We start from the raw sequence: 14238 nt of genomic DNA on the forward strand, positions 1-14238 counted from the left end.
TTTATTTTCACCTGTATTAACTCTACAGTGCTCTACTTCTTTGGTTACTAAGAGAAAGAGGTTTGTGATGGATATCTGGCTCCTGTATTTGTGTCTTTCCTCGAGGCATGCACACTTTACTAATCTGCAACTGAGATTTTTCTACTTACACAGCTGTCACTTGAAAGACTTGATTTTTGACTTGCATGACTCTTATACACACTGCCTACCCTAGAATGTGTTAGTGGGAATCTGACTTATGTGTTACTCTCCAGGGAAAACCTTCATGGTCCATACGGGACAGGGTCTCTAATTTTACAATACATTTTTGAAATCTCAGACCTTTAAGCAAGGCATTTAACATTGTAATTACTAAAGATCAATGGTTCTTTCTACTAGATCTTCCCATTGAAAGCTTAGATGAGCCACAGCATCTTTTGGCTACCCGGATCTAGATGCAGCTCAGTGCCTCATAGCTTCCCTTTTGGAAGTTCAGTGACTCCTCCCTCCTTAGAAATGGTCAGTAACAAAATTTGGTACCTAGGGGAGAAAAGCAAATCGCAGCATTTCTTTTTTATTTATTTTTTTAATAATGATGTAAAATCTTACAGACATTGTGCCTTTGGTATGCTTTTATTAAACCTTCTCCCCTTCTGTCTATCCTCTTTGGGGCTATCGTATCCTGGTTTTAAGCTTCCTTAAGGAACAGATTTAAGTATCTCTATATTACATGCTCCTTCTCCTTTGTAGAGCTAAACCACATTGAGGGAGGTTCACCCAGGGTTGAGATAGATCAATCTACTCTCTTACACTTTGCAAGTCATGCTTGTTCAGTGTGGAATTTGTTAGGAGTACTTGAGGACTGGCGTTGAAAACAACAGCTATAGCGTACCCTTGTGATGCTGCTTTGCCTGCCAGTCATATGGAGGCGAGGATTTCAGCATTTTTTTTTTATTTTTTTTTTTAAGTGGAACTAGACTTCCTCAGTGTTTCGCTATTTCACCTGTTTGTCTCCACAAGTCTCTGGGTGGGTGGTTGAGGGCACAGGTCCTCAGTTGAGAGTGGCCCTTCAATGTTTCAGTTTGGATGCTAGTGGCAATAGTAGCTCTTTGGACAAAATCCGAAATCTAAACTTCTGAACAGTGTCATGGAACTAAAAGTGGTATACTACACCTATTAAGAGAATGTAATTTCTTGTGCGGTAAGTCACTCAAAGTATGACATTGCCTAGGTAGTGGCATAAGTCGTATTAGGAGGGAGCATCAGGAGTACTTTGGCCATAAAAGAGAGCTAATGTTTTTTGTAATGGCATAGAGTGAAATATTCTGACATTGTGATGGTGTTCATTCTGATTATAAATAACTTTTTCTCAACCAGCAGTATTTTAACCCCAGGGAATGGTGCCTTGATCCAGAAACAGTCTTCAGCTGATAGAAGATGAGGTCAACTAGATTTCATCATGATGATGTGTAGTTAGAACAATGCTCTCTGCTCGCGCCCTCTCTTCTCTCTGCTCGCGCCCTCTCTTCTCTCTGCTCGCGCCCTCTCTTCTCTCTGCTCGCGCCCTCTCTTCTCTCTGCTCGCGCCCTCTCTTCTCTCTGCTCGCGCCCTCTCTTCTCTCTGCTCGCGCCCTCTCTTCTCTCTGCTCGCGCCCTCTCTTCTCTCTGCTCGCGCCCTCTCTTCTCTCTGCTCGCGCCCTCTCTTCTCTCTGCTCGCGCCCTCTCTTCTCTCTGCTCGCGCCCTCTCTTCTCTCTGCTCGCGCCCTCTCTTCTCTCTGCTCGCGCCCTCTCTGCTGGCGCCCTCTCTGCTGGCGCCCTCTCTGCTGGCGCCCTCTCTGCTGGCGCCCTCTCTGCTGGCGCCCTCTCTGCTGGCGCCCTCTCTGCTGGCGCCCTCTCTGCTGGCGCCCTCTCTGCTGGCGCCCTCTCTGCTGGCGCCCTCTCTGCTGGCGCCCTCTCTGCTGGCGCCCTCTCTGCTGGCGCCCTCTCTGCTGGCGCCCTCTCTGCTGGCGCCCTCTCTGCTGGCGCCCTCTCTTCTCTCTGCTGGCGCCCTCTCTTCTCTCTGCTGGCGCCCTCTCTGCTGGCGCCCTCTCTTCTCTCTGCTGGCGCCCTCTCTGCTGGCGCCCTCTCTTCTCTCTGCTGGCGCCCTCTCTTCTCTCTGCTGGCGCCCTCTCTTCTCTCTGCTGGCGCCCTCTCTTCTCTCTGCTGGCGCCCTCTCTTCTCTCTGCTGGCGCCCTCTCTTCTCTCTGCTCGCGCCCTCTCTTCTCTCTGCTCGCGCCCTCTCTTCTCTCTGCTCGCGCCCTCTCTTCTCTCTGCTCGCGCCCTCTCTTCTCTCTGCTGTCTTCTCTCTGCTCTCTTCTCTCTGCTCTCTTCTCTCTGCTCGCGCGCTCTCTGTTCGCGCGCTCTCTGCTCTCTTCTCTCTGCTCGCGCGCTCTCTGCTCTCTTCTCTCTGCTCGCGCGCTCTCTGCTCGCGCTCATTTGGCACATTATGCAATTCAGTTCTGATTGTGAGTCTATCAGTAGTGACTCTTCTCTGCTGATTCAGCTTAGGACGGAATTGCAAAGCTGCACACAAGCAGCTTTGCAATTCCGTCCTTGCTAATATGCAAATGCAGCAGGAAGTGTATGACCGCCCCTGCTGCATTTGCAATCCCAGCACTGCGACCAAGGTCGCAGTTTGGGATAACCATCACGACTGTCAGTCGCGATGGTGGACAGCGCCGGGCCCCCGGCTAACTGAGTAAACCTCAGCTTATACAGGCTGGCCCGGGAACTGCGTCCGTGAAACTTGCATATGTACAGAGACAAGCATAAGGCTTCTTTAAAGCTGAGTACAGTTGATCTGAAGCCAGCAGAGCCAGTTCAAGTAGAAGCCAGGGCGAAAAGTCCCTTTAGCGCCCCCCTTAAACAATATGAACTTTTTTTTTTTTTCTGTGTACTAAATAAAAATACACCTTACCTGTATGGTAGTTTCTCTGCAACGGGTAACCCCTGAACAAAATGATCTATCCTGGGCAGACAGTGTCTTCAGTCGGTACTCATTATTCATGTAGGAGATCACATGGTCCGGAAGATGCCTGTATATGTAAGAATCTAACCAATTTCATCATTATACAACAGAGGTTCAACCAGACTTGTGTCCCCTTGGTCACCTCCTGCCCCCTTTTTCTCCAACCTTCGTTGTCACCTCAAGTACCAACCAGCCAACCACCTCCCTGGCCTCCTTCAACTTACCTTCTTCACTTGACTGCCTGCATGCTTCTCTTCGTGCTTCTCTTCCTCGGTTGGCAGTCAGTAATATAAAAGACGGCCCTGCCAGCCAGCCCCTTGAAGCCAGACGGGGCACAGCTGAAAGTGCATTGAATCCCCTCCTCAAGTCTTCAGCTCTCCAGGACGTGCAAGATGCTTGGTATGAGATTCTTGTAGTGATAAGCGGGCTTTGATTTAAATCAGGGATGGGGAACCTCAGGCCCGGGGGTTGTATAAGGCCCCTGGAATCATTTGGTCTGGCCCTCAGAGCTTTTTTCTGCTAGCCTCATTTGGCTAGCAGGGTGCCGAGATTAGCACCCTGCAGCCAAAATCTATGCAGCAGTTCCGCCAGGAGCGACCTTAGGATGCTTCAGACAGTCACACCGCTGCAATTACAGCTCCCGGAGCATCCTCAGGATGCTCTGGGCATTGCTGTAATCATCCGTGATTGTGGCCCCGCTCCTGTGTGACATTACACGGAGGGGGCGTGGCCTGTACCAGGCCCGCAAATAATGTTATTTATATATATATATATATATATATATATATCAAAATGGCCCTCGACAGAAAAAAGGTTCCCCACCCCTGGTTTAAATAAAGAAGTCCATGTTCAGTGAAACTCAAACAACTTAACTTTGATATTGGCTGTTGGTTGACACTTTTCCAGAAGCTTTGTTTTTTGTTTGGATGCCACTTTTTCTTATTAATGCTGGCCATACATGCTGCAATCATCGGGACGATCCGCCCGATATCGGCGGATCGCCGCGATAATTGTAGCGTGGGGGGGGGGGCGACCGAGGGTTAAATATTGCTTGGTCGGGCATGCTGGATTGTGCAGCATGCCCGTCCGATGCGATATTCACCCGGTAACTGTCGGCCGCATCGGGCAGTGTATGCCCAGCGCAGCCGACAGATAGACATTTCCTGTGTTCCTTCCTACGGAAGGAACAGGGAAATGTCTCCTCCCCCGGGGGCGGAGAGCAGATGTCGGGCTATACACTGTGAGATTTCTGTCACAGTGTATGACATCTGCGGCTGGCAGCCGGCCAGATAAAATGTCTGTCGGTCTGACAGACATTTTATCTTGCCGTGTATGCCCAGCATAAGAGTCATGAACTTATACATTAATAGATTTAGTCCTTTGCAAGCAGGATTAATGTTTAACAGTTATCAGAACATCAAATGGTTTATCTTTGTGTGAATTTACAAGGACACTCATTCCTGGGTAAGATTTGCATCTTCAATGTTCAATACTTAAATCTTACTCACTGTGGAATAGTTAAACTTATTTAAAATGGCCGTATAACCCTTTAAAGACTGATGTGCTGCAACAATTAGTTCGATAATGTATTTTCATATTACAGTTGGGCCTAGGGCATTCATGTTAACATATAGCTGGGAACTTCTGACCGAACTGACACAGGTTTTGCTTTTGAATAGAAATAATGGCAGTTTCTGATTATCAGAATGATGTGCAGTTGCTCAGCAGACCCTGTTTCAAATTGCTTACAATGTAACTTGTAATTGATATGGAAACAGTAAGGGTGAGCTGTCTTTTTCACACGTGGAAGGAGATTTAAGAGGTTGTAATTGCCAAATGCGCTATAACCCAACGCACAACAATTATCAATATGTATTAAAGCAGATAACGTAACTTTTCTCTGTTATCTGCCAACATCTAATGATTTCACCATCAATGGAAAATCATTTAAATGTTATTAAACGATAAGTGCACTTTTGTGGCTAAGCATATTTTTCACGTAATGTTAGGATTACCTACCGGTATATGTGCTAACCTGCGGTGGGTCCCCGGGGTCTGGCTGCGTGCGAGAACTCGTGATGCACAAGAAGAGCCACTACAGTACATCACACCCATGGTCTCCTCATGTGTGATAAAGTAGTTTTGTTCTACATGGTCGCCTTGGATAGTATAACTTTTGCTGTGTTATTTGTATCTAGCAAAGTCAGTGATCACTTTAATTATTTATTTTTCCATTTATTGCAGATAAGTAATGGAACATCCTCTGTAATTGTACCCAGAAAACGCACATCTGATGGAAATTATGAGAAAGAAAAGGACTTGTGTATAAAATATTTTGATCAGTGGTCTGAATCAGATCAAGTGGAGTTTGTTGAGCACCTTATTTCTCGGATGTGTCACTACCAGCATGGACATATTAATTCGTACTTGAAGCCCATGTTACAGCGTGATTTCATCACTGCACTACCAGGTATGCGCAGTTGTATCTACAGATGCTTAAATCATTGTAAAATATTTATCTATATGCAAAATGTGTAACAATTTTAGGATATAAATAATGAATTTTTTTCCTGGAAAATTGGAGGATATAGGGTCTTATCCTGTACACGGGTACTCTTAAAAGTGAGGATACCTTTACCGTAAAAGGAGAAAAAAAAGAATGTTTTTGGTGACTCACTCATTGTCTGCTTTTTTAAAAGAACCTGTGTGCGCTGACCTTCAGTATTGTCACTACAGTTTAAATGAGCTCTATGCATTGGATCTTTTAAGGGGGATTTCAGACTTGCTAACTTCACATGATATGTGATTATGTAAATAACCATAAACCGTTGCAGGCAAGCTGCTATTAATGCACTATTAAAAATGGGATATATGGGTGGTTCTTCCATTCTAAAATTTTAATGCAATGTTGAAAATATTAAAATCTTCTATCTCAACCCATTTTTCTACATCAGGGTCCATAGGGTATCGGTGATGACGTCAGGCATCGGACACCACAGAGTTAAATTTTCATCCTCCCAGGATGCACTGGGGTCCCTCTCCTATACCCTGCCCCCGAGCCAAGGCATCTCAGTTTCGTTGGTGTCCGGCCAGGAGTCGGATCCCATGCAAGCAGAGTGGGGCTATAATGGCCCCTGAAGTTTTCTACAAGCAGCTGTGGCTGCACAAATGAGCTGTACAGCATGGACAGTCAGTACTGACGTCCATGCTGTCGCTCCTACACCCCGACGGACCAGAACGCCGGTACTGATATGGGGATGCTGGTAGGTATCTGGGGCCACAGCTAGTGGTGACCCCGGATCACCTGGACTGTGGCCGGATTCAAGGGGGCAGGTAAGCGGCGGGGTCCCGCAGAGGGTACCCGCCGGTAACACAGTCCTGTAGGTTTCCAGGCAGGGGGCTCCCTGGGGACAGGTTCACCGTGGAGCCAGGTATTAATCTGCGCTTCCACTAGACCACCAGCGACAGCGGGCCGCATGTGCGGTACAGCGCGGCGTCCCAGGGGTTAGTAGCATGCCAGGGGAGCATGCCTTCCCTGTCTTAACAGCCAGCGCTTCCCCCGCTGCACAGTGCCTCTCCACAGTGGTCTGGCGAGCTGTGTCAGCGTTCCTAACCGGGCACACCTCCTCTCTGCTCCTCGGCAGCCATTTTCTAATGTGCAAACGCTGCTAGAAGCTGATACAGGTGGCATCGCGGTCCGGGTACCCCCGCATACCTCTCCTCCAGAGTAAGGTCAGAGTATGCAGCACTGTTTCCTACCAGGCTCTATGTCTGCGTAGTTGATCTCAGTGCTGATAATGCAGGGATTTATTTCTGAATTGTATGTGACTTAATGCTAGCGTTGTCTGCCTGTACTTTCACTTCTGACTGTCAGCCATTTTACTATCCCTGTTCTTCTGCTAAAGCCCGTGCAGTGTTGCAGGGTATTCATTGCCTCACAGTAAAAATATTGTCTGTGAGGGGAGTCGCATACACTCCGTTAGACTCATCATGTCTGAAAGTGAACGTGAATTTGTGAAAGTGTACCGCATGTACTGTACCAATAGCGGAGGGTGAGGGGCACACTGAAGGTTTATGTCGGGCATGTTATATAATTTCACGCCCGATTTGAGTAACTGCGCCTGTGCAGGAACCGCCCTGGGCTTGTTTTGCTAAGGCATTTACAACCCTTGTGGACCAGCTGGTGACGCCCCCTGCGTTTCCCCAAATGGGGTTATTTCAGCAGTCGGTAGGGTCATCACCCATGCAGGGGTTCCCTAGACAGCTGATGGTACCCCAGTGTCTCCCACTTTCGCCCCCCCCCCCAGGTCTCCCAGGAACCTGCGTGGATAAACTCAATTGTCCAATACGGTACAGCACCTTACGGACGTTTTACAGGGGGAGTCATCATTGCGACCTTTAATGTCTCAGACAGCTCATTATGATGAGGATGACATGACGTCTGATGACAGGGAGATTTTTGTCATCTCAGACCAGGAGCTCCCTCGTACTAAGGAGGTGGAGTCCAAGTCTAAAATATATATATATAGCGTTCACGCTAGGCTGTTTTAGCAGGGTGCGGCACCCTGCCCTCCTTCTGGAGGGCAAAAAGCACCCTGCCCTCCAGAAGCAGGGCAAAAAGCACCCTGCCCTCACAGGCTGCGGGTGCAGTCTTCACCCGCGGGACGCAGTGTCCCGCGGGTGGAGAAATGTGCAGTGACCCGGTCACCGCTGGAGAATAGACGCTGGGCGCATGCGCCCGGCATCTGTTCTACCTGTCTGCAGTGCTTGGGGGCTGCCTGGCATGTCTGTAAGTGCCGGGCATGCCCCCAAGTATGATGAAAAAGGGGACGCGTCTTATAGACACGCCCCCTTTTATGACCACGCCCCTTTTCGCCCGCGCGCACAAAGTTGCCCTCTCTAGCTCCGGCACCCTGCCTGCCGCCGGAGCTAGAGTGAACACTATATATATATATATATATATATATATATATATATATAAATAAAATCTCTGGACTTGTATGGGCAGTCCGTGTGGCCTTCATTATTACAGATGACGATCCCCTCGTGGCCAAATCTAAATATTCCGCCTTTAAGGATATTAAGGGTGATGCCACTGTATTCTCTCTATCTGGTCAGTTAGTGGATCATTTAGAGGAGGCGTGGAAAAATCCAGGTAGGCGGTACCAACCTCAAAAACGTTTTTCTTTTGCATACCCATTTGGGAAATAATTATTTTTCCAAATGGGATACCCCTCCACAGGTGGATTCTCATGTCACACGCCTAGTGAGGAGTGCTACATTGCCCATGCCCTCCATGTCCTCCCTAAAGGATGCTACGGATCGCAAGGTGGAAATATGCCTGAAATCCATTTATTCCCTTGCGGGGAGGGGGCGTCCAGACCGGCAATGGCCGTGTGCTGGGTGGCCAGAGCCATGGAGCGTTGGGCCGATAGCTTGGAGATGTCTCTAGACGCTGACTCGTCACCTGAGCAGGTGGAATTAGTGGGTAACCTCAAAGACTCAGCTACGTACATTAATGAGGCAGCCTTAGATATAGGGCTCCTCACTTCCAGAATCTCCTCAGCAGCAGTGGCTGCGCGCCGCACCCTCTGGTTGCGTTCTTGGAAAGCAGATGCAGATTCCAAAAAGGGATTGGAATGCTTGCCATTTAATGGACAGGTCCTGTTTGGCTAAGTTGGTGTATTCTATCTATATTTAGGCCTAACCTGGTTCACTTTGCTGATTAACAGTCGAGATGTTTGGCTTCCTACCACTGAAGGCCCCGGTTCAACCACAATGTTCTCTTACATTTGCTGTCTTTTGTTTTTGTCTTTCTGTTTGCCAGTTTCTTTTCTGCAGCTTGTCATTTTTTTCCTTTTACGGTTTCTCGCATTGTCTTCTTTCTTGAATGTGTTTTCTTTCTCGTTCCCTTTGTTACTCAGGTCCATGCCCTTTCCCCACACCACCCACATTTTCTCTTCTCCAGAGTTTCTCTGGCTTGAGCCTGGCCTACCCCCCCCTCTTTGTAACCTCATTAGGGTAGGTCCCTAACATACTATGGTTCAAATCCAGAGCGCAGGACACCCCTAAATCGGCGCAGCCGAGCCACCCCAGGGCATCGCCATAATGAGAAAAGTGAAATGTGAAGTAAGAAAGGTAAGAGCAGCTATGGCTGCATAGAAAGGTGAAAATACAGAATACAGGTTGAGTCTCCCATGTCCAAATATTCCGAAATACGGAATATTTTTAGCATGACTGAGATAGTGAAACCTTTGATTTTTGATGGTTCAATGTACACAAACTTTGTTTAATGCACAAAATTATTAAACTAAATATGACCTATAGGCTGTGTATATAATGACATATAAATGAATTTCATGTATCTACACAAACTTTGTTTGAGCCACAAAATTATTGAAAATATGGTATAAAATTAACCTTCAGACTGTGTGTATAATTAGTATATGAATCATAAATGCATTCTGTGTTTAGATTGGGGCCATGTTCCTAAGACATTTCAATATGGTATGCAATTATTCCAAAATACGGAATATTCCGATATCCAAAATAACCTTGGTCCCAAGCATTTTGGATATGGGAGACTCAACCTCTATAATAAAAACAAACAGTAAAGTGTTTAAAATAGTGCAAAAAAGAAAGAATGTGTTATAATGCGATGTCCTGAAGCAGACCAACCATAGCAATCCAGGGGACCCACGCCCCAAAAATCAACCCAGAGTTGCACTACAGTATATAACTTGTAGGACTTACCTAAAATTGTGCCTATTACTAGTTTGCATATACAATACCAGACTCCATGCTTTTAAACCAATAAGGGAGGGGTGCTAGTACAGGCTGAAGGCGTCTTCTTTCCTTCAGGTGTGCAATAAAGCACATTAAATGCTGTGTATAGGAAAGATTCCTGGACTGCACACCCTGAATATATATAATGGGAGGTGCTACCTGTTGAGACTTCTTGCAGGCACAGGAACAGACAAATCACAGGTGCACAACTCCAAATTAATGATTATGTATAAATACATTATGCAATAAACTTTTGCAATCAATATAGGTTTTTAGCATAATCATGGCCAAGGTTATGGGCCTACCCACCATATACAGGTAACCTCTTTAGGGTAGGTCCCTAACATACTAGAGTTCAAATCCAGAGCGTAGGACACCCCTAAATCGGTGCAGCTGAGCCACCCCAGGGTACCCACTCTCTTTGTCTGACTTATGGCCCTGTATTTCTTTTTTTTTTTTTTTTTGTCTATTCATGAGTATTAAACTACTGTCGCTCAATACAAAAGGTTCAAATAGTCCTAAAAGAGTAATTGGAAACAAACAGACAACAGCAGCTTTTGGTAGTTGCTCTTTTATAATATGCTGTTTAATAGTAAGGACATATCAACAGCTGATGAGCAAAAATCATAATATACCATGGGGGGAAATACACTACCGTTCAAAAGTTTGGGGTCACTTCGAAATTTCCTTATTTTTGAAAGAAAAGCACTGTTTTTGAAGATAACATTAAATTAATAGAAATACACTCTACACATTGTTAATGTGGTAAATGACTATACTAGCTGCAAACATCTGTTTTTTAAAGGAATATCTACATAGATGTATAGAGACCCATTTCCAGCAACCACCACTCCAGTGTTCAAATGGTACATTGTGTTTGCTAAGCGTGTTAGAAGACTAATGGATGATTAGAAAACCCTTGAAAACCCTTGTGTAATTATGTTAGCACAGCTGAAAACTGGTTTACTCGTTAGAGAAGCTATAAAAATGGCCTACCTTTGAGCTAGTTGAGTATCTAGAGCATCACATTTGTGGGTTCGATTATACTCTCCAAATGGCCAGAAAAAAAGAACTTTAATGTGAAACTTGACAGTCTATTCTTGTTCTTAGAAATTAAGGCTATTCCATGCGAGAAATTGCCAAGAAACTGAACATTTCCTACAACGGTGTGACTACTCCCTTCAGAGAACAGCACAAACATGCTCTGAATAGAGTAGAAAGAGAAGCGGGGGCCCTGGTGCACAACTGTGCAAGAAGACAAGTACATTAGAGTCTCTAGTTTAAGATAGACACCTCACAAGTCCTCAACTGGCAGCTTCATTAAATGGTACCCGCAAAACACCAGTGTCAACGTCTATAGTAAAGAGGCAACTCCGGGATGCTGGCCTTCTAGGCAGAGTGGCAAAGAAGAAGCCATATCTGAAACTGGCCAATAAAAGGAAAAGATTAATATGGACAAAAGAACACAGACATTGGACAGAGGAAGATTGGAAAAGAGTGTTATGGACAGACGAATCGAAGTTTGAGGTGTTTGGATCACACAGAAGAACATTTGTGAGACGCAGAACAAGTGAAAAGATGCTGGAAGAGTGCCTGACACCATCTGTCAAGCGTGGTGGAGGTAATGTGATGGTCTGGGGCTGCTTTGGTGCTGGTAAAGTGGGATATTTGTACAAGGTAAAAGGGATTTTGAATAAGGAAGGCTATCACTCCATTTTGCAACGCCATGCCATACCCTGTGGACAGCGCTTGATTGGAGCTAATTTCCACCTCCAACAGGACAATGACCCAAAGCACGCCTCCAAATTATGCAAGAACTATTTAGGGAAGAAGCAGGCAGCTGGTACTCTGTCTGCAATGGAGTGGCCAGCGCAGTCACCAGATCTCAACCCCATTGAGCTGTTGTGGGAGCAGCTTGACCATATGGTACGCAAGATGTGCCCATCAAGCCAATCCAAGGAAGCGTGGGGTGAAATTTCTTCAGATTACCTCAACAAATTAACAGCTAGAATGCCAAAGGTCTGCAATGCTGTAATTGCTTTCGTCAAAGAATGCTCCTTTTGCAGCAAAGTTTGAAGTACAAAATGTTATTTCAAATAAAAATCATAATTTCTAACCTTGCCAATGTCTTGACTATATGTTCTATTCATTTTGCAATTCATTTGATAAGTCAGTTTTCATGTAAAACACGAAATTGTCTTGAGTAACCCCAAACTTTTGAACGGTAGTGTATAAATGGTAAAAATTGTGTAACATAGAAATTAACAGAGATTAAAATATGCAACTCTGTCAGAAATACAGCAATGAAAATGTCTTCAGCCATAATAACAATAAAAATAAGCAAATAACAATATAAATATATAATATAATAATATTCACTTCAATTAAAGAGCTCTTCTCAGAGAAAAGAAACAACCACTTACCAATCGCAACTGCAGGTAAGGATCAAGAGAATTGGCAGATTGTCAGTAAAGAGGTTTGCAATTAGCATTGGACTAATGACGAGTGAGCAACTCCTGGGACTGTAAATGGAAAATCCATGTAGTGGCTGCTTCAGCATGTGACAGACTCCCTAATGTGAGGGCACAACGCAGACTGCCACTCACAGCGGACACAATGAGAGAGAGCAGCTGAAATGAAAATACCTGAACCAGCTGGTGGGGATTCCTGTCTAGCCAAGTGGAGTTGGAGAGGCCGCCGTGCACAACGGGTCTCTTCAAGGTCTGACACGCGTTTTACCGTTGGGCTTGTTTAAACATTTCAATGAAAGAGACCCTCGAATAAAAACCATGATAGAAACTGAATTAATGCCTCTACCTGATCTCCCCATTTCTATTATCGGCCATTGGTGTTATAGGATGCCCACAGAACTAATTCATAGCTTTCTCATTTGCTCCTCAGCTGATGCTAAAAATGTACTCAGAAACTTTCAGCATTGGTCCATTTCCTAGGCAACGCCCATAACTCATCTGACAGTGGAGGATTATTCTAAATTGCTGGCAGCCAGAGGGGGGAGCTGAATCTCCCCTTGATTGCCAAGACAGAATATGCTCTACAGTGGGTAAATTTGTCATTTTATGAAAAGGGAGGCAATACAGACAAACTGTGTTGGCTTCTAAGTTGCCACAACAAAAATATGTTGTCCTTCATGACCCCATTGTGTAAGCCCACCCACAACCTTGAGTTCATTGCTAAAGCCTTTCTTGAATTCTATGAAAAACTCTACAATCTTCCCAGTCCTGTTTCGGCCTCACAGATCCAACAATTTCTCTCCCATAGTGACTCCGTCGCCCCTACCCGGATGCATTGTGTGTTTTTAAATTACTGAACAAGAGATTTGTTCTTATTAAGCAAATAAATCTCATAAAGCATCTGGTCCAGATGGCTTTTTCGCTTCCTATTCTAAATGTTTCCAAAAAATGCTTGTCCCCCACGGTTTATTTTCATTCTGCAGGGAGAGCTTTGGGGCTGCCCAGCTTCTCCATGAATGATGGCCACGCCCCCTACAGTGAGAAAAGGGGGCACGTCTTTAGGACATGCCCCTTTTTCAAGCGCACGCGATAGTGCCCGGTTTCACACCAGACGCCCTGCCCCTTTCTTGCCCTGGCGTGAACACTGTATAGCAATGCACCCCTAACAGTGCATGTTTTCCAGACCCCCTAGTTTGGTGCACAGGTGTATTTTTTACTGGCTGACACATGTAAAAGATCCACAGGTGGTGCTGATGATTTCATTTGTGATACTGAAAAGAACACGCTGCACTGGTAAAATTCTATTATATTTCTTTCTATTGTGGGCTGGGGAGGGGGGCTTCCAGGCAAACGCCCACCCCCTTCATCTTTGATATTTTCACGACCGTCACTAACAGGGGTATTCAATATGGGAGCGAAAACATAGTTTTTGCGTTAATATCGGAGGTATGACGTCATTATCGCAAGTTTTACTTTTACACCGTATTCAATTTCAAAGACTTATCGCAGTTTTGAAAAGTCTTTGATAAAAAACGGGGATAACTTTTCACCATTGAATAGGGGTCGAGAAAAAGTGCAGAATTGGGGTTTAGGGGTGCAGGCTTAAAAAAAAAATAGCCTGCACCCCTGGGAATGACATTTAAAAAAGAACTGTCAAAAAAAGTTAAAAAAAAAAATAGGGACACCCCAAAAAATGAATTTAAAAATTGGGGTGAAAAAAAAAAGTGGGAAAAAATTGTTTAACAATAGGGAAATAGGTTCAGGGCTATTCTGCAAGTATGCGGCAAGTGTTTTGAAGAATAGAATTATAGCGGCAGGTGCACAAATGCAGAATTTTTAAAAACTTACTTTAGGGACTTAAATATGCTAGTACCCATTTTCATGTACCCCAAATTTGATGGGACCACTTAAAAAATGAAAAAAATAACCTAAGTGCTCTTCTGAAACACTTCTTCAATGTCGGGAAAAAAACACCTGCTGCCGCTATTTAAATCCC

General features: G+C 45.1%; 1 protein-coding gene across 1 annotated transcript in view; it reads left to right on the forward strand.

Moving 5' to 3' along the window:
* Window positions 1–14238, forward strand: part of FBXW11 (F-box and WD repeat domain containing 11) — a 123211-nt gene that overhangs the window by 69372 nt on the left and 39601 nt on the right. Inside the window, exon 3 of the mRNA XM_088451288.1 lies at window positions 5230–5455. Within this exon, the coding sequence (XP_088307414.1) occupies window positions 5230–5455 (226 nt within the window). The remainder of the gene's footprint in view (window positions 1–5229; window positions 5456–14238) is intronic.

Source organism: Taudactylus pleione, unplaced genomic scaffold (genome assembly GCF_031769625.1).
Source record: "Taudactylus pleione unplaced genomic scaffold, aTauple2 ptg000025l, whole genome shotgun sequence".
In the NCBI taxonomy this organism is placed as follows: domain Eukaryota; kingdom Metazoa; phylum Chordata; class Amphibia; order Anura; family Myobatrachidae; genus Taudactylus; species Taudactylus pleione.